This window comes from Symphodus melops (genome assembly GCF_947650265.1).
Source record: "Symphodus melops genome assembly, chromosome: 6".
Lineage (NCBI taxonomy): Eukaryota > Metazoa > Chordata > Actinopteri > Labriformes > Labridae > Symphodus > Symphodus melops.
In genome coordinates, this window is record NC_136696.1 from 5,489,309 (window position 1) to 5,515,050 (window position 25,742).

At 38.1% G+C, this 25,742-nt stretch overlaps 1 protein-coding gene across 1 annotated transcript; it reads right to left on the minus strand.

The window, feature by feature from the left end:
• Positions 1-590: 590 nt before the first annotated feature.
• On the minus strand, positions 591-25,458 carry hsf4 (heat shock transcription factor 4). Its single transcript, XM_079345600.1, has 13 exons — positions 24,532-25,458; positions 21,395-21,503; positions 21,173-21,300; positions 19,534-19,658; positions 15,630-15,705; positions 13,636-13,703; positions 12,065-12,164; positions 9,872-9,990; positions 9,358-9,582; positions 9,130-9,247; positions 8,856-8,921; positions 4,949-5,034; positions 591-3,346 (listed from the first exon to the last, which is right to left on the minus strand). Exons 1-12 carry the CDS (start codon positions 24,655-24,657, stop codon positions 4,975-4,977), a joined length of 1,320 nt encoding a protein of 439 aa, XP_079201726.1. The 5' UTR covers positions 24,658-25,458; the 3' UTR covers positions 591-3,346; positions 4,949-4,974.
• Positions 25,459-25,742: the final 284 nt, after the last annotated feature.

The following is a 25,742-nucleotide window of genomic DNA, read 5'->3' on the forward strand; positions in this document are numbered from 1 at the left end:
ACAAGAAGTGACACTAAATCAAACATGAACCAACAAAAACAACTCAGAGGTAATATTTGTATTATTGTTGTCGGTGGTGACCGACAAAAAGAAAGTCTTGTGACCAAGTAAAAAAAAAAAAAAAAAAGATAAATGTGGTCCCACTCCCATTAGTGGAAACGTTTGATTTAATTTAAAATTATTGTTTAATCTGTCTGTGATTTATCACAATAACATTTTTGAATGAGGTAAATTCGCTCTTTACCCAGAAATGTATATTTTAACTTGTTAGTATCACCAAATATTGAGTAGTGAGTTAAAATCTTCACCTTGGATGGAGTTTTCCAAAACTCTGTTTCCCTCTGGGCAAAAACACACAGAAAGGCCTCTGTTTTCAAAGGCATTAAACTTGTTTTGATTCCAAATCTGGAGTCGCCCAGTCTGAGCCCGAGACAAGGCTGGGGAAAAATACTATTCAACTATTCAATTCAATGCGAAATCAATTTCCAGACGAAACTGAGATCTTCAAAAAGGGTTTTCAAGACCGGTCTCAAGACCCAGACCGAGTTCGAGTACTACAACATATCGGCTCAAACAATGACAATAATAGATGATTTCACATGTTTTATAGAGCTTTATTTAACTTTGTGTGTTTTTACAACTTAAATATTTCATATACATTTGGAATACATGTTATTCAAGTCTCTGTTACATTACACTTTAGCCTTTGCAAAATGAATTCAAAACAGTTCACATTTTCAGTGGGTTACAGCCCATTTTCTAAAACATCTTAGCACTGAAATGTGTCTTGTCATGAGGAGAAAGGGTTTCGCTGTCTCTTGACACTACACACAGCATTTAGTAATGCATTTAAATGTTGACTGTTCTCAGTGCAGAAATGCTTTTGGAATTGCCAGGCTTTGTTAGATCTGTTCACTCATTTAACAACAATACATCCTTATCCATCTGCAATTCTGACAAGCATAAATGTCATTGAAACACACATCCATCCATTACCAGTGCAAATGATTAAAAGAAAAAGAATAATTTAAGAACACAACAGCAACTGAATGTATATTGTCATCAATCCTTCAATAAAATCATAAACACTCATATTATCATGAGGAACATGAATAGGAGCAATGTCTATAACAGTCTCAAACTCATACAACTGTGATTTTTTAGTGCAATTTCACCACTACCTGCTTCCTCCCTGAAGCATGCACTGAGAAGGAGGCCTACAGAGGCAATAATGATAAGACGTAACAAACATGTCATTTAGTTCTTTAAAAGGTCACATATTATGCAAAATACACTATAGCATGTTTCTGGACGCTTGTATGTGTCCCTAATCTTTCTACAAACAACTCTACTTAAGAGAGAAGTTCATTGTCTCCTGCTCTACTTTTCAGATAACGTGTGCTCAAACAGGCTGTTTGGAGATTTTCCCTTTATGACATCACAAAGGGCAGTAACCCCTCCAGGTGGGTGACACTCCTGCAGCTAGGTGTTTGTTCTGCCCTCTGAGTCTGCCCTCTCACCGTAAACTATAGGCTTGTTTGAAGAAAGCCCAAGTCACATCCCCTTCCAGTGGGGTGTGGTCAAATAATTTCTCATTAGCATTTAAAGCTATAGGCAGAGAAACAGCCTGATCTGAGCAGGGCTGAAATTGATAGGATTGGCAAGAGACTTTACAGACAAGTTTTGAGAGCTCTGAGACGTATATAAACGTATAATATGTGACCTTCAAGATACTCTTCCAGAGAATATTTCCTCTCCGAACATGTTCAGACACTTAAATTATCGTTATCGTCTTTTCTTTTCCAGTTTCGGTGTCAGTGTGAAGAGCTCGCAGATCTTTTGGTCTCATTGTCCTTCTTCAGTGCATCTTTCTGCCGTTACTTTATAAGTCCACCACTCACATTTACTTTTACCTACATTCCTATGGTCATCCATGTATTGCAAGTTTGAGATCCTCACAGTTCTGTACAGTATTGCACAATTCAACTCATCTCCAGTAAGTTTCCCATTAATTTGTATTTTCATTGTTGCAACCAATAACTATAAACCATTATTTTAATGTTAATGTCATTTTCTGTTAAAGCTTGTAATGATTCTTTTAAGTCGTCCTGAGAATTTAAATGCATTTTAAAGCAGGTTTTCATTGTTCTATAAGTGATCAAATTCTCAAGTCACCACCTCACCATACTTTTAATGAAACCACTCCACCGTGATAAATGTTCTCTTTTAAAGACTGGCTCCTCGGCAGCTTAGTGTCGTTGGTTGTTTCTGTCCTTTTGTTTCATATTTTGCATTTGGGGGCCTTTACAATCATTCTACGTCAAACAAAAGTGTCATTATAAACTATATATTTCTTTTGTGAGTTTTGGAAAACCCTGTAATTGAGGCCAGTATCTCTTTAAGACGTGTGCATATGTCTTGAGCAACAAGTGCTGCTTATTTACAAACAGAAATTAACACTATAGCTAATGACACACATTGTGCAAAAATGCAGTGGTGTTCATGGTTTTATCAAATGAGAAGTCTATCTTTTCATATTTTCTCCAAACTTCACATTTAAATGGACAGAAGAGAAGTTACTCTAAAAGTCTCGGGCTACATGTCAGGCCTGTGCAAAGATACATTAGATGAGTTCTTGAGTGTTGTTCGCCTCATATCATGATATGCTTCAAAACGACAGTTTGGAACGTTTTTTTTAACAGATTTCACAAAAAGCTCACTCACCTCTGATCTGTCTGGACACATTTATCGTCATTTAAAATGCATTAATAAGCCCTTAAAATGTCTACAATCTTACACTGACCAAATAAAAAAATTATATAAATTGAATATACAGTATGCTACATTGGCCCTTAACTTCATGCCAGTTCCTCTCTGATACAAACACAGTATTTTTGTATTAAGGATAAGATAGCAAAAATATGAATTGGTACATCGGTTATAAATTCTTCATACAGTAGGAAGAAAAAGTCACTTCCAGAAGCAGAAACTCCCTTTCACACAAAGACTAAAGTGCTGGAGCCAAGAATGCACTGTCTGCATCTACCTGGCTTATTACTGGAGTCAATATATGATTATGTCAGAACGCACTTCATTTGTTAAATGAACAACTTGAGAAAAGACCAGTATTGTTGTTCACGGCCAAAGAACCAGTAGATAATGGATCCACTGGCAGTCTCCAAGCAGAAAATATAAGAATGCAGGCTTGTTTTTAACGCTGCATGATGTAGCTACATGACTGTGAAGAAAAATAAATAAAGCCACATGTGGGAAACAGCCTGGCAGGGCCGGGGATCCAGCTCATGCAGAGAGAGTAATAATGATGGGAAACCTCAGCTTCTGTGACCTGAGGAGAGAAACATAAAGGCATAGATACAGGTAAGAATAAGGAGATTTTATGTGTAGTATCACAGTTTGATTTACCTTTCATACTATTGTTAATGTAATCATCCATCTCTCCATACTAGTATGATTAACATGACAACACTGTAACAGGAATGGACAAAAACTACAAAAATCAAAAATAAATAGTTTTGGGAACAACATGCGAAAGCCCCAACCCCAACATGCTTACGAGATAAAACAGATGGGTTGATCTCTGATAAATAAGCTGTGTGTTTCTTAAATGGATGATATTTGAAACATCTCTTTCACATGTTCCTGTTTTTAAGAATATCGTATTTGGCGAGGGATATTTTTCTTTTACCCAACATATCCCGTGCTGCTTTGCTGTCCCAAACGCATCTCAAACACTTAGCAAAATTTGACTTGACTCAAAGAATTTGACTGGAAAACTAAAATGAGATCCTTCAGGACTCCTCTAGTCATTTCTAAGTTTTTCAAAAATATACCTCCGCTATGTTGGAGAAATTGTGGAAAGATGGCAGATCACTTGCATGTCTTTTGGGACTGTCCAGTACTACTCCAATATTGGCAGGACATTAAACTTGAGATACCCTGACGACCCCTGACTGTGTCAGTGCTCTTCCTGCTGTTTTGTATCTCTCCTCTCTCAGGTAGTCTTCAAGCAAAAATGGGTGGAGCCAATTAATGTGATCTGATGCACCTGAGCAGGCTGGGCCTGAGGATTAAAGTTGGCTCTGTCTCTCACTCGGGGGTCAACACTTCACACATTCAACATTGCTACCACCACTGATTTCCTGACTGAGCATTCTTTGCATAGAGTTAAATAAATACTGGAAAGATTTGAATAACTTAAGAACTGTGTGGTCTCCCATACTTTGTTGTGACCTCCTGAGCCGGGTCGTGACAGAGATCATATTATCTGTTAAAAAATACCTACAAACCGAATGTTCTTTATTTTAGGAACTCCTCCTGAGAATATTATTGATAAAGACCATAGATATATTCTCCGTATTCTTTTGATGATTGCAAGAAAAATGATCACTGTTAACTGGAGAAAACCTTTTAGAATGGACACAGAGACTTGAACAAGTCTACATAATGGAACACTTGACAGCAAAACTTCAACTGAAAATGGACTCGTTCCTACAAAGATGGACTCCAGTGATACACTATCTGAAAATGTGAATGTAAAACCCTCTGTCAAGACTGTATTCATCTGTTTGTGTTATTGAAATAAAATAAAGTTCCAAAAAAAAAAAAAAAAATTTGACTTGACTCCTGCATACACTATCCTGCTGCTGCAGTAAATATTCTCTATTACACCATATGAGGATAAAGCAGCAGTACAGTCACAAAAAATCCAATTTATGAAGTTTTGGTTAGAAACATGACTCGAGTCCTTACTCCTGTCACTCCCTTATTGTATTAAAATATATTTATGACCAGCTCTTTTGTTGATTTGGGAATCATCTAAGGCTGAGTTCTAGTGTGGTTTTTTGACACATCAGTCTTGTCCTTTACTGACCCGGCTCTGTATGACTAGCATGTCCTTAACTTTTAAAAATAATGAGAATATGTTTACCTTTAGAAAAGATGGTCAAAGATTGATCACTGTTCCTCACAGCCAGTTGGTGGAAAGGCCTCGGCTTCCTGATTATGGAACATGTACTGTGGATGGAGAACACACACATTCAGTACTTTAACCTCTGAGCCTTGATTTGATGACAAACAGTAGAGCCTTTGTGCTCATTCAATCATTTTTTAGGCTTTTTTTTAAAAGAACACATTTAATTGCAGAGGCTTTCAAAGGATTCAGTCATAGAAGAAGCCCTACTTTAAGATTGTCACGAAAAAAGCAAAAATAAAAATTTGCTGCTGATTACAGGCACAAAGACCTTTTGAGGGAGATTTTCTTGGCTGGATAAGACAACACAGAACTGTTCAGCCACAGTGATCAGTGCTATGCGTGAATGGAAAAAAGGGCGAGGCTTTCCATCCAAATAACATCATTTTAATCATAAATGTCTCTGGGGGAAAGATTATGTTATGAACTTGTTTTGGTAAATGGACTAATTTAACCTGGAAAATAAGACCCAGTTTCGGATTGCGTTCCCTTTTTGCTGCATAAATGCAGATTTTATAAATTAACTTTAGTGTTTTAGCAGCTCAATCTGTTTTTACATTATTTTACACTTGAACTGACAGCAAACTGCACACCGGAGTTATTGTCAATAAGAAGTACAACTATGTCTGTATCATCCTAGTATTTGACGCACTGTATGCAGTAAGTGTCATTGGTATAAAGTTTGTACAGGAAGGGACTGGGCACACAGCCCTGGGGGGCTCCAGTGTTGGCGGTGAAGGTGGAAAATGTAAAATATTCTTATTAATTTATAAAAAAAAGCAGATGTGCAGACTGATGCCTGTGTAGGAGCTGTTTGATTAAGACTCGTCAACAGTGCAGTCTGCTTTGTTGCTTTAAGACATGTGAACTGAGTTACATTTAGACAGAAAATGAAATTACATTTTAGTTGTGTAGTGGTATGCTCCCTCACCCTCTCTCATTACATAACAATATATTAACCTTTAAAATGCCGCATATTAAACCCTTAAGCAATTCAAATTTATCTAAGCTCTGTCTTTGTATAAACAACAGTGCACAGTCTCTCTGACAGAAGTGTAGTCACGCTACAGAGAGGACGGCGAGGTGAAAGGGTAACAGCAACAGTAATGAAGAGGCTGAAGATGAAGAGAAAGAGCTGAAGACTGCACAGGCAGGGAACACGAGGAAGAACTGCACAAAGACTAAGGAAAAAGAGGAATGGTTTTCCCCCTTGACCCAGGACTGTGATCAGATTCAAGAGGGGATGGAATTGCCTCTGAATGAACCACTTTAAAGACTGGCCTAAGACATCGATGTAATACTAATAATAATACTTTCTGATAGCTCGGATATTAGAGTGGAAAATGAGATCCCAAAAGCTCCTAGAGATGGATTCAGACTATTTTTGTGTAAATGGAACAGATGATAGATGACCATGTGGGGTAAACAAGGCACCACACAGACTTACAGGCTGTAATGGAAAATAAAACAGCAGCACACTCTAAAGAGTGACTATCAGATCTGACAGTCAGCTGCACAAACAGAAACAAAAGGGAATAATTACTGCTCTATAGGATTAGGATTTTTTTATTTTCTTTAATGAAGTGACTACAGCTCTGGATGATGGTAATGCCTTTTAGGTGTTCAGTAGTGGTTGATAAATAATGATCCACTTTTAAAGAAGGACAACGAATTAAGTATAAAAAGATAGCTATACTAGCGGTTATGTTGGGATGCCCATGTACAGAGGCTTTAGTCCTCAAAGCATCTTGTTTGACTCTGACCTTTGTCACTACACTCTGTCCACTGTCCTCCTTAATGATGAATTCATCACAGCTCTTCAACCAGAATGAGCTCTACACTTTCAAAGATATAGAAGAAGAAAGATTCAAACACCAGACAAATATAAAAAACTTCATCTTAAGACTAAAATAATGACTGGACAATTCAGTCCAACATTATTACAGGCGATTAAACTAACAATACATCAAAAAATAAACTATTGATAACCAAATTCAAACATGATATAAACCTATTAGTTCTTCTTTGCAAGAACTAATTTAAAGAAGGTTACAGCCTTGTCATCTCTCCTCACAGGTCTGAAGATTACCCCTGTATTTAATCTCTCCAGTGAATGGTTGGTCATGTGTGCATGATTTATTTACTAAGGTTGTCGATAAATCTGTAGCATTTTGCATTGAACAATACACTAGCTTTAACACCTTTCCTTTAATGCACGTGTGAAGACTGAAATTCTTCACAAATGTAAGAACTTCCACCCATTGAATCAATAGTATAATACAATTTGCAGATTGTATATGAGTCTCAACAGACCCTAATAATCACATAAAGGGTAAAGTATATAGGTTTTTTTTTTCCTGCTTGGTGGACTTCTTGCAGCCCACCTACAGTATCCAGGCGAGCCACCAGGGGGCCAGGATCCACACTTTGAGAAGCACTGGATTAGGACATTACAAACAGCAGGAATCACACACAAAGTTTGACATTCAGTGTCACTGATAAAGACATGTTTCATTTTGCTCAACAGCACAATTTCCCTCCTACTCTCTCTTAGCTCTTGAATTAAATCTTCAAAATGCAGACACCATGTTTTTTTTTGTTGTTGTCTGATGTCTTTTGTACTCTTCCTGCGACATTTGCTGGTGATGCAAGAGTTTTAGCAAGGTGAGTCACATCAAACACTTAATATGTCAGACAGATTGATCAGCATTAACACTCTGTATAAAATGTGACTTTAATTACATCACTAGCTTCCTTGTCAACATGAAGATTTAGCAATGGACTTGTTCACCTTTTAAGTACAAACTATTCTAATAACAGACAGCACTTTCAGCAATGCCTTTTTGCAATGTTGTGCAGTCAATGTTAAGTGCTATGACATTATTAAAAACAGCTACATGTTGTTTTATTTTATGAAAGTAACTTATTAAAGTGCTGGTAATAAATAATATATTTCATTCTAATATCTCTGTAAAATATCAAATACAACATTATTAAGGTCAGGGTGTCTTACAAGGACTTTTTTCTGAGGGTGTATTCCTTGTGCAGGATGTATGCACAAAGTTCAATCTTTTTCTGTATTGTTTTTTTTAAATTTTTATTAAATTAGCACAGCATCATTTTTCCCAATCAAAACCATGCACCTTGTTTCTATTGCAACCTGAATCTACACTCTGGGTAACCAGCTGTGTCACACCAGTAAAATTGGCGTGACTCAAATTGAGCTCAACGTAAGTCCAAGCAGGAAGACTATTTATTCTCTCACACATTCTTTCATTTCTTCGTTCAACTTAGCCACTCCGTCTACCACTTCCTGCATCCTGCTGCTCTGGTGATCATCTGATTGTGGACATTTAGATATTTTAGTATTTAACCAATCAAATTCTGCCACAACCTTTGTCAACCAATCATCCTGCCACTGTCGAAGTTTAAAACCTGCTCTCTCTCTCTTCCACAGTCAGATTGTCTTTTTTCAGATTCAGATTCAGAAACCCACTCCTCATCACATCCTACATCTTCACCACCAGGGTCTAGACTTCACCAGTGGGGAATTCCTTTTCTGCTGTCAGTCCTTGTAGCCCCTCCGGGTGCAAGAAGTCATCATGTTGGAGTCTCAACCCCAAAGACTTTTCTTTTCTAAATTGTGTAATAAACATCTGGTTATTTTTAATTAAGTCTCTCCTGATTGAAATTAAACCAAATGGTGCTCCTTTTGTTTAATTAGAAAACGATTTGCAACATGTTCCCCGTACTTAATGCAGCATTTAGTTTTAAGTTTTCCAGCAGTGACATTTCTTTGTCTGCTGTATAACATACTATCATGGGTAAATAATCAAATGTATACAGTTTTCACACTTTGACTTACTGATTTGAGGTTGGACTCCATCTCTGTGAAGTTCCACTCTGTTAGTGGCAGGCTTAAACTGAAGGGCTACAGGAAGAGACGGAGAGAGAAACAAAGAATGAGTCGATGCAGAAATGATTTGAAACCATCGGCTGCCGTGTGCTGTATAAAATGTAACATCGATACATCTACTGGTTTAGAAATTGAAATTTAAGCTGCATTTAAGTTTGAATGCATGTAAACCTGTTTGTTCTTTTAGGTGTGTGTGTGTGTGTAAACTGCAAAATCTACTGACATCCATAACAGCACTGGACCCAGCTTCCACAGCATTCTGCTGATGGCTCCTGAGCAGCAGCTGCTGAAGCTCCTCCAGGCTCATGTCCACGTTCTCCACTGTATCTGAGACCTCCACTCTTTACACACAAACAAATAAAATGAGTACCATATATAAACACCGGGTCACTTTCATCACGGCCCAGTTTTGTGTCTTTTCAAAAATCTGTGGTATGATGTTAGCACATACCTTTCCAGAGCAGGTCTCTTACTCCTCCTCTCCACCACAGAGCCCCTCCCCTCCAGAACTGACTGGACCATTGCGACAGGTAGGACTGGAGGTTCAGAGGAGCACACCTCGCAGGAGGAGGAGGTCAGTGCTACAGCCTCTCCTCCCCCCACCGTGCCTGCTTTCCCTGCTCCTCTAACTCCTGGACTCACAGGCTCCTCTTTGATAAGCAGCATGCACTTCTCCCTAATGATGCAATCAAATGATGAGAATGAAAAGAATTTAGGCTGGCATTCAGGCAGAGAGAATCACCAGTAAGGCAAACAGGATCAGTTTTGTGCACTCACTCTCATCTCTAATGAGCCCAAAATATGTTTGACTAGACTCCCTATACACCCAATGTGTATGACATATAGACTATTGATCAATACAAGACTGATCATGATACTTGTTTGGTTGTCAGATGCTGCTGATGGATGTTATTTTGATTATAAATGACTTGTTAATAATAGGAGCCTAAATTGTATTCCCTCACCTGGTCTCATCAGGCTGCATTTGGAGGGCCATGCTGGCCTGAGACATGTCAGTAACATCTGATATGATTGGTCCTCCTGTCAGCCCGCTGGTAGAGCAGGAAGCAGTGTCACTGGATGGCTATCGAAGAAGAAGAGAAGACTGTACTGTAAGATTTATCTTCTTTTTTGGAATGTAAATGCTCTCTTTCAATGCCTCATGTCAAAAATGGAACCAAAAATGTGACCTTTGGGGGAAAAATCCCATCTGAAAATATTGCCCAGAAATGTTGTTTCATTAGCTTGGTCTTATCTGGGCTGTAAAACAGATTGTTGCAAAAAGAGCCCTCTCTCACACAGACACAGACAACACAGACAAAGGTATGTGACAATTATAAACAAGCTGAAGAGAACCAAAAGCTAAACAGCTTTTTTGCTCACTAGCTCCCCCTATTGAAGAAAAATATGTATGAGACTAAAGACATTACCCACATATAGTGGGTAAGTGGGGATCTAAATAAAGAAATGAACTGAAATCAAACACATAAAATGGTTATGGTAAAAAATAAATAAATTTTTAAAAAAAAGCCTCATTTAGCTGACTACGGTTGTGATTTCTGTCTCAGTGTATGAGTACAGTTGGATGTAAATATTTGGTTTGGTCGAGCAATTTTTTTTAACCGTTTATATATTAAAAAGTTGACAGAGAAATCTTACACAAAAAAAGAACCAAATCTTCAAAAAGGGCACTGTCCAGGTGCCCTTAGTAAGGCCCTGAACCCCTCACACCAGCTCAGGAGCGCTCACTGTGGGCAAGCTGACATCTTCTCATCCGTGCATGTCCATGGGATCCTGTTTGTGCATGTGTGTGTATTTCAGTATGCCAGTGTGTAGCATGGTCAACAACAGTGTGTAAAATGTAAATTCTTCTCTGGGGATTAATGAAGTATATCTTTTATATCTTCAGAACAGTATAGTACTTGACTTGAAGATCACCAGCCTCTCTCAAGCGTACTGCTCCAGAAGAGCCCTTTCCCTCTTTATAAAAGGGAGTCTGTTTTTTTCATGATTATTCCCGACAAAAAAGGATACAATCAAATCTGTTCAACCCAATCCAGTGCTTTAGGTACAGCCTGTAGTAATGTAGCAATCTTAGGCAGCAAATCATCCATCAAATCATTGCAAGCTGCCGCCCTCTAGTGGTGGTAAAACATAACAGCAGGACTGTTGGCAGCAAGTTAAAGTGACTTATGTCCAAACAATATATTAACTTTGACATATTGGACAAGCAACATTTTAAATACATTAGAAATTAAGTATTAAAGTGACATAAATGTCTTGTTTTCCTGTAGAAAGTGCTGACTTACAAGAAATGATTGTGTATTAAATCAACTGGTTTAAAGATTCATTGTAAGTCCCAACAAGGCCAAGAACTCAGGAGGGCCAGGCAGTAAATTTAATGTTTATTTATTATGGCTTGGAGCTGCCAGTACTGTCTTTGCTGAGTGTGAAGTCATCAGCTCAGTAGTTTACTTAGAACAGCTCCAACCACGATCACTGAGGCTGCAGAAGAGTAACAACAACCTCATACAACTGCTGAAGAATTATGTGTGGAATTTGTTTTTCTACCAATTTCATACATGCATAGTGAACTTAAAGGAATCCCAAACCAACACAGAACTTGTAAGTTCTAACTTCATATTTATAATGTTGTGTAGACAATATAAAGTCTCTTAGAGTATTAGAGGTGACCTTCCGACTGTTTTTTAGATTTTCTCATTTCAGTTCTTGAACATGTTTAGATGTTGGGTGTTATGTGGGCGGTGTTCGCTCTGAGATTTATTATGCAATACAGTTCAAACCAATAATAAAAAACATACATGCATGTCCTGTCCAATAAGTGCAACAAAACTTACTGCTGCTCAGCCTTTATGCTTGTGTGTGCGGCACATCTACTGGTGAAAAAAACAGCCTGTCTCGTGGTGGATTTGGAGAAACAGTTGGCTGTGTTTTAGTGAGTTAGAAATCATCTAACACCTGGAGTGGTGTTAGATGAAGCTACGCCCTCCATCATCACTGGTCACTTGTCTTAAATTTAAGTTTCTTTTCAAATAAAATCTGATGCTCATCAAAATCTTTGTTTTTCTAAAATGGTGACCTGACACAACCATGTAAAATGTAAAATACAATGTGTTTGTAATTTGGTATTTTCTCACCGACTGGATGTAGAAGGTCTCGTGCATGGCCTCCATTGGGTGACTATGGCTGAATTTAGAGGCAGGGGGACTGGGAGAGCCATCGTCCAACATCAAGGGTCTGGAGGGAACATTTGTATTTCAGTCAGTTACACTTCTAGCATGATGTCAGCTATGAAGTCAACAGCAAAGCATCAAGTACTAGCATTTGTGGGAAAAACCTACTTCAGATGGAATGATTATATTCATGTAGTTGCTTTTTTTGCTGGATAAAATAAAAAAGGTCTCCCTAATCTACTTTACTACATTTATCTGACAGTAGCTACCTCATTCTAAAATCACTGCTGTCAATCTTTGCTGCAAGTTTATGGCTCTGACTGTCAATATCACATAAAGATTAAATGCATTACAGCATTTGTAAAAGGTTATCAATGCCTACTGTACATTGTTGTTTTTTTCTAAAATGTTGGGTGATTGAGCACTAAAAATGGATAGTGAAGTCCTAAAATATTGCATTAGTTTGCACATTAGTATGGTTCGCGCTAGCCTCCTGGCTAACATTAGCTCCCTTTGCCTTGGAGCTGACTGGAAAAAAGTTAACAAGCTCTTGTATGGGTGTAATCCCAAATGGCAGTATACATTTAGAAACACACTACATGCTTTATGAAGTAATTGGGGTTTTAAGGTGTAAAATAAAATGTGGTCATTGTCGGTTATAATTAGGATGGGCTTTGATGTTTTTGGTACTAATATGTTTTTTCAGTCCTCCCCATGTGTCCGGGCCCCAAAAAGCTTTCACCTTTAACCCCCCTTACAGACGGCCTCAAAAGATAAATAGAGGTAATTACCATCAGCATTTAATTTAGTTATTTACTGCATATAAACATAATCAGCATGCTAAAAACACACTTTTGAAATGACAAATTGCTGACACTGAAATTGTTAATGTCAAATGTTATTTGCTGCTGATGTTAGTGTCTATATAGCTGTAAAATGAAAATCTATTCGTAATCTATTTGTAAGAATTTGAATGGAATGAATTGTATTTCTATCTCACTCAGGTAAACTCATATCATATGATCACATCGTGAGGTGGACGTATCCTTATAAACAGAGATGGTGGGCATTTACTTTTTAAGATAATACATGATCATCATTAAAACATGGGGTAAAACTGCAACTTTTCCAGGAAGCACACTGACCCTGAAATACAGTTTCTACAGCACTTTTTGTGTTCCAGCATGCCTTTCCTTTCTCGTGTCGGCCTTGTTCACACTCAGCAGCAAAGCTGAACCAGCATTTTACACACACAGGCTGCAGCAGGGTCATGCACTCCGCTCTGCCTTCACTGGGCATGAATGTGTGTGTGTTTGTGTGTTTGTGTCTGAGTGACTGATTCAGCACTTGTCTCCATTCACAGCGCGTGTTGAGTTAGATTGTTCAGTTTGTCAGCTGAGCCAGCCCTTCCCTCTGCCCCACTGCAGCCCTGTTTGTGTCACTTTTGTTGATTGCTCTGCTGTGTGTGTATACGTGTATGTACATTTGTGTTTGTTTGTGTGTGTGTGTGTGTGTGTGTGTGTGTGTGAACTCACAGCTTTCTCTTCAGGCCAACAGTGCTGGGTGTGTTGGACTGCATCTGGCTGAACAGAAATTGGATCAGCTGGCAAAGAGAGAATAAGCACAGCATGAATCAGCATCCGCCCCGCATACACAAACACGCACACACACACACACACGCAACATGAACAAATGAATGAAAAAAACATTAAAGCCCCATCATTTTTTAACTTTATAAAGTTGAGTTTTTCTATATATTTGTTCATTTCTTTGTTTAAATATTCCATCAAAGTTGATGCCTTAAGGGTCGATCCAGTATGATCTCCTGCAGTGGCAATGGACTGTGCTGCATTCAAAGTCAAGAAAGAAAATATTCTAGGTCTACAGGATTTACTATTGTTCATGAATAAATGAAATAATGAAAACTAGATTAACAAAAGTTAAAATTTTCAAGAAAAAGCGTTTTTGTATCTCCACATCTTTGAAAAAGAAGGAAACCTCAATGATTTTGAAGGCTTAAAGAAAGGTTTATGATGATGATGACGATGATGAGTTGTCTGTTTTATATTTCAAATTAAACTTTATTATCTATTATTATAATTGAAGGAGGGTGCTATAGAATAATAATAAACTGAAAACATTTTTTTGAATTAATGGGTTCCTTTGAATCAAATCAATCCTAAAAAAAAGGTTAGATTTAGAGAACATAGTTGTTTTCACCCATGCACTCCTGAAAATGTTTAAAACATCAACATTTCAGCCAACCAAAAAGGAGGAGGCTGGAATGACATAGGCAACATTGGCGATGCTATCATAGCAATTTTGGCCTTTATATCAAATTGTGACAAAATCCAGGATTAACAAGAGAGAGAAGACCACACTGGAAAACAGAATGAAGCAGTTACATCACTTCTGTGGAGAATGCACAATGTACTCTGCAGGTTCTTTATGCTGATGATATTCAGTTGTATGTGTCATTTGAACCACATAAAATGGAGAAACTTAATCTATTGCATGACTGTTTGGCTGCCATTGAAAGCTGGATGAATGATAACTATCTCCAGCTAAATACTGAAAAAACAGAATCTCTTATTGTTGCTTCAGAAACCATTTCCCCCCATGTTGGTAAACGTCTGGGTTCAATGTCTTCATTTCTGAAACAAAATCTTAAAAACCTTGGGGTAATTTTTGATCATGCTATGTCTTTCGATCAACATGTTAAGTCACTGACCCGCTCCTGTTTCTTTCATTTAAGGAATATGGCAAAATTTGAAATCAATTGTGTGTCGAGCAGAGCTGGAAAAGCTTATTCATGCCTTTATTTCATCCCGGCTTGACTATTGCAATTCCCTTTTTACCAAATACCAAATTCAATTCAAAATCCTTCTTCTAGTTTACAAAGCCCTGCATGGACAGGCCCCTGATTATATTACTGATCTGCTTCAACCCTACATCCCCTGTAGATCTCTCAGGTCCTCAGATCAGAGCTTCCTTGTGATCCCGATGGCTCGTTTAAAAACTAACTAAACTGATCGGGCTTTTGAAGTCGTGGCACCAACTCTTTGGAACTCGCTTCCATCTTAATTACGCTCAGCTGCTTCGGAAGATGCTTTTAAAAAGGAGCTGGAGACACATCTTTTTAGATTTGCTTTTGTGCTGGTTGTATAATAAAAACCTGCTTTTTTCCCCTGAATATTAAATACTACATTGGCTCAACCTATCACATGGGTAAAATGTACCAGGGGGTGGAAGTAAACAATCCAAGTAAAGCCTGGGTAAAGAGTTTGGTTGATCAAAAAGTTTTCTGGAATTTTGTGTATGGTTCAAAGGAGCACACGAGAGAGATCCGATTTGTGTGGGGAAGAAAGTAACTTGATATATAGATCCCCCCCCCCCACCCACACACACACACACACACACACCACCACCTTTAATCAGGAGTAGAAGCATTATGCAATATGAAGGAAACATGCTGAACCACACACACAGTCTTACACACACTGAACATACTGTACATAAGAAGACTGACCTTGTTCATGACTTTCTGCTGCTGTGTGTGGTTCTGTCTCAGTGAGACCACCTCTCTCCACAGCACTTCATTCTGCCTGCAAAGATAAGGAGGGTAAAAATGAGGAGGTGTCGAGTTAAAGCTTGTTGATCAGAATCACACGGGTCCATTTTAACTTTAGTGATTAAGGTGACAAAGCTCAAAGTTTTAATCCTGGTTGACATTCTGCTGTGGTTGGTTGTTCTGTCTTAAAGCACCGTGTTTCATCTGGGGGGGTCCAGACCCCAAAGTGAGTCCTTAAGTCATTTTCGGGTAAAAAAAAAAACGTGTCTAAAAGTCTATAAAGCAATTCATAATCATTGTTGTTTAGTAACATCTCTGGTTCAGATTCCAACATTTTTCAATGAATAAATGTGATTAGTTGAAAAGTATTAGAAATGTGGGTTACGGTTTGTCACTAAGGAGTTGGTGGTGGATCCATGGTTCTAGACCAGCTTAGACCGAAATCATAGCCAGATTTTTGATCAGTTAACTCTAATTGATTCCTTGAAGCTCATGTGAGGAGTTGGAAAGGCTTAAATCAATACTGATGCACCTTTACAAGCACATAAAACGACATTTAGAGACAAGATTTAGAAGTATTAGTAAAAGTAATTTTTGATGAAAGTATGTATCCTCCCACCAGGGGTACAATAGGTTTAGATGTGCACACTGAAGAAAAAGGCTTTGGTTATATTTCCAGAAAATATCAACAATGAGGGGCACCAGTAGCCTAGTGCTTAGTGCGCACGCTACACATACCAAGGCTCGTTCCCCGCCCAGTTTTAAATCTGTCCTACGACTCTGATTTCTGACTCCATCCACTGTCCTTTCTCTAAACAAAGGCATAAAAAGCCTGAAAATAAACATTTTTAAAAAGAAAATTTAAACCATACTGTAATTGATCAATTCGACTGTTAAAGCATTGATATATAGGAATTCAATTTGCTACGGTCTGGCGCCCACCAAGGTCTCAGAGTGCAACTGCACTGCAAAAAACACTCAGTGCTGTTAAGCCTATCTCACTAACTCCCTCAAACTATGTGCACTTTTCGTGAAAGAACCGAACCACAGCCAAACAGAGACACAGAGAGACACTATTCTGCCTGTTGAAATCTGTTGCTGTTGCTATCAGATCTATTTGGAACTCCTATTGGTGGGAGAGGTGCATTTCTTTTTCTTAATAAGGAAGCAGGATTTGTTTAAACATTACATGTTGTAGAGCATGGAACGATCAGCAAAGAGATAAGATGAACTGCTTTATCAACAGATAGGAACCAAAATCAACACAAACAGAAAGTTACCCAAAGGAGGTTTAATTGACCTTTTCAATTCACCAGAGGACTTCTAAAGAGTATTTATCTTTACCGCTATTGTCAAAGGTGGGAATATAGAGAGGGACATGTTCTATCATTCTGATTATGTTTGCAAAATATAATATATATTAAAAATATAAAAGGTTCTTGTAACAATTTTTTCTTGCCCCTCACATCCAAGATCAGCCTGATCGATGATATTGTGTGTGCGTGTGGGTGTGTGTGTGTGTGTGTGTGTCAGTCAGGTGAGCAGGTGAACATTCTCTCCTCTCATTAGACAACAATGCTGTGCACAAAGCAACTCCAGCACACAATGACACTCAGCAGCTATTTTCAGCAACAATGGCCTCCAGAGAAAAAAAAGTCAGTTCAAAAGCTGGGCCAGGTGATCTGTTCCAACTTAGTCAGAGGAATAACATTGTCACATTTTGCCTTTAGATGATGTATTCAAGTGGACAAATTCACATCTCAGTTTCAGAGTTTTTGAGGAGAGTTTTCTAAATATATATGTTCTGTGTAAAATGTTCAGTCTGTTGCCCTCGTGTTCCCATTAAGCCAACATTCACACGGTTGGTAAGGCTGTGTTTTTTCAGGTGTTGCTGAGATAATGAAGTCAGATCCAGGAAGCCCCGTATGACATATGTATGAGCTGGTTTCAAACTCCAAACATTTCACTGAGGTTTATAGTACTATTATATCGAGCAGAAACAAGTGCTGACAGTTATCAAAGCAGCAACTGTCTGATCTTTTGTCAAAACGATCCTTTAATAACAGTAGAGTTGTAGTCAAGATTAAAATACCCGAGACAAAGATAACTGAGACCAGGGTGCTCAGATACCAAGCCATTTAGGGGTCGAGTCTGAGTCAAGAACAAGACCAAGGCGAGATCGAGACAACACCAAGACCAAAGTAGGGGAGCAACTACAAATAAAATGAAGTTATATCTTGTCTTAGAAAGGGCTGTTGTCTTTCGTATCACAGTAATGATATGGAAAAATAGCCCATCAGTGCTGGTCTTAACCTGTCCTGATTTAATATCTGGAGTGAGCCCAGTCAGACACAACAGAGACTTTTAAAAAGTGGTCTTGAGACCAGGACCGATCTAGTGAAGTACTACAACACTAAATAAAGAGTAAATTTAGTTTTTTTCTACAGCACCAGGACTTACATTAGGGTGATTCTTTTTTTAAAGGACTGCAAATATATTCACAAATTAAAACCTGATCAATTGTCAAGATGGCCACAGACCCAGGGGTTTCTTAAAATGATCAATGAAGGATAACCACAAAAAACAGACTGGAGAGGGAATAAAAAAAGCATAAAGCCAGAAGACCCATCTAACTTAAATAATCCCCCGAAAACAATTTAAAACACCACTGCTGCCTCAAAACTAAATAGTCCAGGAGGCCTTAACATTCACACAAACACACTATGGACCCAAATTCCCAGAAAGTTACATAGACAATAAACTTTCTGAGACAGCGCAGGAGAACCTCTCACTACCTCTGAAGGGGAGATTATGAGTCAGCACAGAGTGCTTCAACTGAGATGCATAATATAAGTGTGACGCACCTGGTCCAAATCAGGGCCAATCAGTCCCACACACACCTGCCCCTGCACAGAGAGATGATCACACTCAGTGAGAGACCAGCGTGATCACTCTCATACCAATAGACTCAAACTGAATGTTATATTTTTGCTTTGACTGCTGAATTAATTATTGTTTTTACACTTTTTGGGACTTTTTTCATTTAGCTGCTTAAATCGCTAATTTTAATATACTATTAATAACTGAGGGGAAATCTGGGTTACCTGGGTCCCAAAGTACAAACATGGACTAATATGTGTGGACTTGCACTATAGCGGGGATGTCTGAGTAAGCAGACTGCACACAGGCAGTGCTCAGAGCAGTTGGAGGTTCAGTGCCTTGCTCAAAGGCATCTTTGGAAGTGAACTGCTCTTCACTGTAGCACAACGATTTTATTCAGCTCAGTTATTCTTTAAATAATCAAACTAACATGGAACAAACATTCTCGTCTATCACCATGTATAGCCAAGCTGCTGAGCTATTTCTCAGTAGAGAGGCTACACTGACCAACAGCTTTAGTGGCTAATACACTTATTGACAAGAACCCTATATAACCCCACTTCAAAAATACTGAACTATCCCTTGAAATGTAATGTAATTATTTATAGCGAGTGTGAGAAATGTTTAATTTATTTAGATTTTGGCGACCCCTTTGGACAAAGCAGGAGGATTTATCTGTCTTGTAAGTAAAACATAAACATCCTTTCTTTAAACATCTAATGTGCCTCTCACAATCTTTGGCATGGAAACATTTCTTTTAATGCTTTATCGGCTGCACGCTGTTTATCACCTCCTCCGACAGCTTCCATGCGGCTGGGTTAACAGGAATTTTTAAAAAATTACATAATAATCAATCTTACCTCCCATTGTCTTGTTTGCTTTTATAGGTTGTAAGGCATCAGTATTAATCACACGAACGTCATGAAAGGTGAGGACTGTGTCTGAGGCCATGACACACACACACACAAAACTTTCTACTCACTGTTTCATGTCCTGCATCTGACACTCCATGTTGTCCTGTTGTGTTCGGAGGAGTTGAACTTCATACAGCAGTTTGCTGAGGTCCTCCTGACGGACTTTGGTCTCTTCACTCTTAACGATGGATACCTGAACACGTAAAGCAAAGCCTGGTTAAGATAAACGCTAATAATTCTGGAGCATTGTTTTTGGCTTTCAGAATCTGATTCTTTGGTCTCAACATCTGTTGGATAGTTGGACATAATTTTTAATACGAGATCCCAAGAGGATGAAAAGGTTTTTTCTTGCCACTATAACTGTTGCTAAAATGTTGCTCATGATGGATTCATGCTGGGTCTTTGTAATATAGCAACAAGTAAGTCTTTTTGCCCAGGACGGCTTCGGCTTAGTTGGTAGTGTCGTCTCTCAACTGGAAGGTCAAGGGTTCGATCCCCAGCTCACGTGTCCGATGTGCCCTTGGTCAAGACACTGGGGTGGGTTACTTTACATATTGTAGCAGCCTCTGCCATCAGTGTGTAAATGGGTAGGTGTGACATATGATGTAAAAGTGTTTTGATTAGTCAGAAGACCAGAAAAGTCAAGTCCATCTACCTGCTCTTTTGTCATATTAAATAACAAAGACTAAGGTCTTTTACCTGCTTTTTGTAAAGTGTCTCGAGATAACAGTTGTTATGAATTTCAGCTAAAGTAATACAGATTGATTGAATGAACACGACAAGCTAAATGAATTAGCTTGTTTTTCTTAGCACCACCATGAGGTTGATATTTGGGGTTTTGAATTAAACGTCTCAGTTCTTTTATTTAATTTTTGGGGGAAATTGGTAAACCCCCTCCCTTTTCTGCCTCTTATTATCTTACCATATTTTAATTGACCTATAGTTTATTTTTGCTTCACGGTATCTTAGATGTGATGTTTTAATGCCGAGGGACTTCAGGTGGAAACTAGCTAAAGCTAACTTTGGCGCAATGCATAAAATGGCAACATTTACCTTGAATATTGTTTATGTGGAATATGGGAATATGATTCCTTAATGAAGTTGAATAATTGTATTACCAATCCTTCAATTGTTTATTTGGGACTTTATGTGCATATATTTAGCAATAGAATATAGCCAGAAACAGGGGAGAAGGAAAGGAGAAACAGGTCAGAGTTAAACAAGGTATGCCCGCTGGGACATGGGAGGCGCATGCTAACCACTACGCTAACCACTACGCTAACAGACCCTTATTTTATTACAACTTCAAATTCCTTAAATTCTCGTCCGATAGCCACGTTTAATGGTTTAAATCCCTATTTTACTGATAGCTAAGTGATGACGATAATGAGAGGATTCCATTCTCTTGATTACAAAGAACCGACCTTTTAAGTTTGTTGGGCTAAAGTAAATCATCTGTCATTTTTGTTTAGCGTGCTGTCCGTGATTTAGATAAACATCAGAGCTTCTGCTGTCAACACCAATGTTTTCACTTTGGTCTGGTAGCAATATGATGCATTGATGCCACTGTTGCTTGAGAACACAACACAATTAATCTCTGCCATCTTAGCCTAAATATTTTTGCTCAAAGGCTCTAAAGGTTGACACATGCAGAACTTTGTGATTCATGGTTGTGTACATGTATTGGCCGGTTTGTGTTGTTTATACCTTCCTCTTGATGTGTTCCAGCATGTGTTCATGTCCCTGGAGGAAGTACAGATGTTGGAATTCTGTGTCGTCTCTCTCCGGCTTCACCAGACCGCTCTGCTCTATGTTCACCACTTTACGAAATCCATCTAGACACCCACATACATGTACAGTATGTATATAAAATATGAAAACTTAGTAATGGCAAGACTGAAAGATAAGAGAAATAGAGAGTGTACTCACACATGTTTAGCTGTCGAACAAAGCTTGCCATATTATTGTGTTTAAAATACTTCGGCAGGACTTCCTTGGCGAAGCGTCCCTGGTCAAAAACATGAAAGCTTGTCCCAGTCTGAAATGGAGAATTATGAAAGCACTTGTTAAAGGGAACATATTATGCAAAATTCACTTTACCATGTTTTATAACACAACAGTAACATGTGTCCATAGTCTGTCAACAAACCCCGCAAATTATGAAAAGAAAGTCCATCTTCTCTGTCGTTTGCCTGAAAGAAAATGTCAGTGTAAAGATGTTCCCTTGATGACGTCAGAAAGGGCTGTAACCCCGCCCCAAGGAGGGTTACACGCCCACAGCTAGGTGTTTGTTCTGCCCTCTCACTGTAAACAAAAGGGCATGGAGAGAGAAAAAAAGGAGCCAACCAAGGCCTTCTAGAGGGGCGTGGTCAGACACAGCTCATTTACTTTTAAAGCTACAGACACAGAAACAGCCTGTTCTGAGCAGCACTGAAATAGAGGTGTTTAAAGGCATGTTAAAATAAAGAGTGTATTTACAACAAGAAACTTACAAACATGTTTTGGAGCTCAGTGACTTCTCTGAACTTGTTGAAAAGGAGAAAAATATCTGACCTTGAAGTGTAAATAACATCATAACAAATCAAACCCATTCTCATTTCCATATTTTAGTATTAATGCCAAAATATTGCTGCATCATTGTTTAATGCTATTTAAATGTCAGATGACAAAATAATTTAAACGATGATTAATGTCCACGTAACTGTGCTGAAAAATAAACACATTTTAATTGTTGGTAATGAGAGTGGTTGGAAGTTTTTCTTGTTTGTAAAAATAATGAAAATAAAATGTTTTTATATTTATTTTTACATTTGTTTTATGGTATTTAGGGCTGAGATTGAAACAACTATATTTAAACATTTCTGTAAGTGCTGTTAGAAACCGTTCTTCAGAGATAATGTTCTTCATTTACTGTTTAAAACTTTCCCATGTTCACTTAATGATGACAGATCATTGGTAAGGTGATTCTCCCTGAAACACATGATCTATTCAGCAGCAGCCAAGTTCAGCTCAGTCATCCAAACAGACTCTCTCTCTCCCTCACCATGAGTGATGAGTAATGCTGCCTGTCCTAAAACAAATGTATTACTAAGCATCTGCAAAAGGTTGGTTTTACTCTGTAAAACAGTATTTTTTTAGCTTTAAGCATTGGGAGGTTACAAAGACTTTCCACAACAGATGAGACATGCACAGAAAATAGTTTTGTTCCAATTAGATGTTATTTCCTCATATTTTGTGATTCTAACTTTTTCAACTATTTGCTGACAATGCAACAGCTGATGCTGCACAGTCTTTCCGTAGGTGTCATGGGACTGGACAGCATCTGCCTCCATGTTTGTTAACTTCTGAAGAAGAACAGAAAATATGCCTGCTCCCTCGTCTTTGTTTAACAACTAGTAAATCTAGCATTCCCAAACAGAAAAACACCTTAAAGAGCAACATGTGCTCTTTGTTTCATCATGGACAAAATCCACCTTTAAAACTGTGAGGGATCTATATAGTCCATATATTATTAGACACTCTTCTTTAACAGTATGAAAAATGTGCAGTTATTGTTACAGGTTGTGAAGTTAATCTAAATTCATAAGCATTTCAACACCTCTGTCTTTTACTCTAAATTTTTTGAGGACCCTTGAGAGAGGTGACTGACCTTGATGTTCACAACCAGGGACTGAATTGGCTATTCTCTGGGTGCCTAAATGCACATATACATAAGTGGTATCACTTTATAAAACAATATTCAATTCAATATTCAATATTAGTAGCATATTGGCTCCTTATTAGTCATTATTATCGGCTTATTAGAACCTTACTCTATACATTATGAGCATAGTCTGTAGCTACTAAACCACTGAGAAAAATAATAAAAAAGCAGAACTACATAGTATAATGCAGTTATTGTTACAGGTTGTGAGGCAAACTCTGCTTCATAGACATTACCAACTTTATCGTTACGCTGCATTATTTGGGGACCCTTCTCTTAATATGCTTCTGCTTACTTCTATACCTGATAAGGGCTGTACTAAACCAAATATACTAAAATCATAATTCATGTTTGATAACTTCCTAACTTACTCACTCATGCAACCTTTGTCTTTGGGGGTACATTTTGGTGTTTTTGTTTCATTTTAACATTTGATTTTCATTTTCTATTAGTACAAAAAAAGATCCTTCATCCAGCTTTTAATATGGCCCTTTTGAAGGACTTTGACAGCAAACATTGTACCTATAAAGATGTACCTTCAAACAATCAAAATAACCAGGCAAGATAATGTTGTGTTTATCTCCTCTGGGTCCTTCATTTATCTGTAAATACAATTCATATTAGAATTATAAAACACTGATTATACTTCCTGCTAGTGCTGAGTTTTAATACTACAGTAGGTCACTTAGCTTTTCATACGCATGCTAAGCAAGCAGCTAAACAGGCCTGAAAGTTTGTGTGGCTAACTGTTAGCTTAGCTATATGGCAGAAAGTGACATTAGTTTTAATTTTCTTTGAGCCCATCAAATAAACAATCATTGACAGACAATTGTATTCAGTCAAACAACTAAATAATCCAGTCACTACGCCAATGTTCTGTCACTTGCTGTTTCAAACTAACTACTTACAATATATAAGCGAATTAACCCTGCTTTTTTAGTTAGGCTATTGTTTCTTTTAATAGCTTCAAACATTACTCATCCTATTTAAGTTGACAAATCCTACAATGTGTGTTGTGTGCGGGGTTTTTTTTACTGAAGCTTAGCCTACTTCCTGGTAAGTCCTGGAAAAATGTCTAATAATTTCATCAATGTTTTCCTCATGAAACTCATTTGAGAGACATTAATTTCTTTTATACTGTGTTACAAATCTTTCTTCACTTAGAGTTGTGTTGGTGTTTTCTGCTAATCTAATGAAAATTGGCTGTTCCTCTACAAAGAAGATAAAACATAAAACTACAATGTGTTAGTAAAAACAAAAGAAGGTTAAGAAGACACAGGACACTGAATTGCTTTTTTTAACTCTTAAAAACTAGCTTCCTAAAAGAGATACTATGCTGAAATGTTGAGAATATAAGACTCACAGCGCTCCAACAGATGAGGTGGTTGGTGTCTGGATCCTCCACCAGGGTCCACAGCTTGGTGAGAAAGGCTGGAACGTTGCTGGCATAGCTGCCATCTACTCCCATGGCACCTGGAGACTCCTGCATTGTGACTCCTATCCACTGCTGAGACTGCTCAGAACAGGAAACCAGATGTGTGTGTATGGGTGTGTGTGTGTGTGTTTGTGAGTGTGTGTATGTGTTTGTCAGTGAGTGTGTAGAAAGTGTGTGTGTATGTTCAAACTCCCAGGCTAGACCATGTTTGAGAAAGTCTGGCACAGGTGATCTGTTACTGGTAATCCCAAGTTTGTCTCAGTTTGTTTGATTCCATTTCAGTGGGTCAAACTGTTCCTTTGTTCCAATCTCACCTTGTCTCTGATGTCCACTTTGTTTTTTTAACCGTTTCTCCTTTTGTCTTTAATAGATCCTTCTTTAATCTATCTTTGGGACTCTTTCAGTTTCGTCTTTGCTTTTGCTCTACTCTTTCTGAGTTCCCTGCCACACTGGTCATCCAAATGAAAGTCATCACAGAAGGTCCACGTCAGCACACACACATTCACAGATTCAAGCCCACCCCTCTATACCCCCGGCCTCCAGCTCACAATCAGGAGACCGCCCAGTCAAACAATACAGCATCAACACAAAAGCGTCAATAAAGCACCACTGTCCCTCCATCAAAAGGCTGCCGGTTTAACTGAACAGTGCAGCTTGAAAAAGACAGCTCACTTACTATATCTAAGAATTACACTGATGTTGTTATTGAGTGGACTTTGGAAAATATTTGTGAAGTAACTCCAAAGCAACTCAAATAATCCGTCCAGTTTTTTTCTCAAGATCTCGAACGCTGGTTTTCCCATGAGGACAAGTTAATTTGTCAAGACGTTGAAGAAAATAGCTGAAACTGACAGGTTATCACAGGACAGCTGGCATTTCTATTTAAAAAAAATATTTTCTTATATTTAGTAACTGCTTATAATTGTACAGTAATCAGTTTAATCTTTATATCATATAATTCTGGGCGTAGAAGCATTTAAAAAGCTAAATCATTTATAATGTCATCCCAGATGTTGGATTCAAATCCATGATAAAGCTGTGAGGAAAGGCCAAAGAGAATGAAATAACTTTGAATATATGGCATCTTTACAAACACTGGTTTTTAAAGTACGTTGGCATACAATGAAGGGATAAAAAAG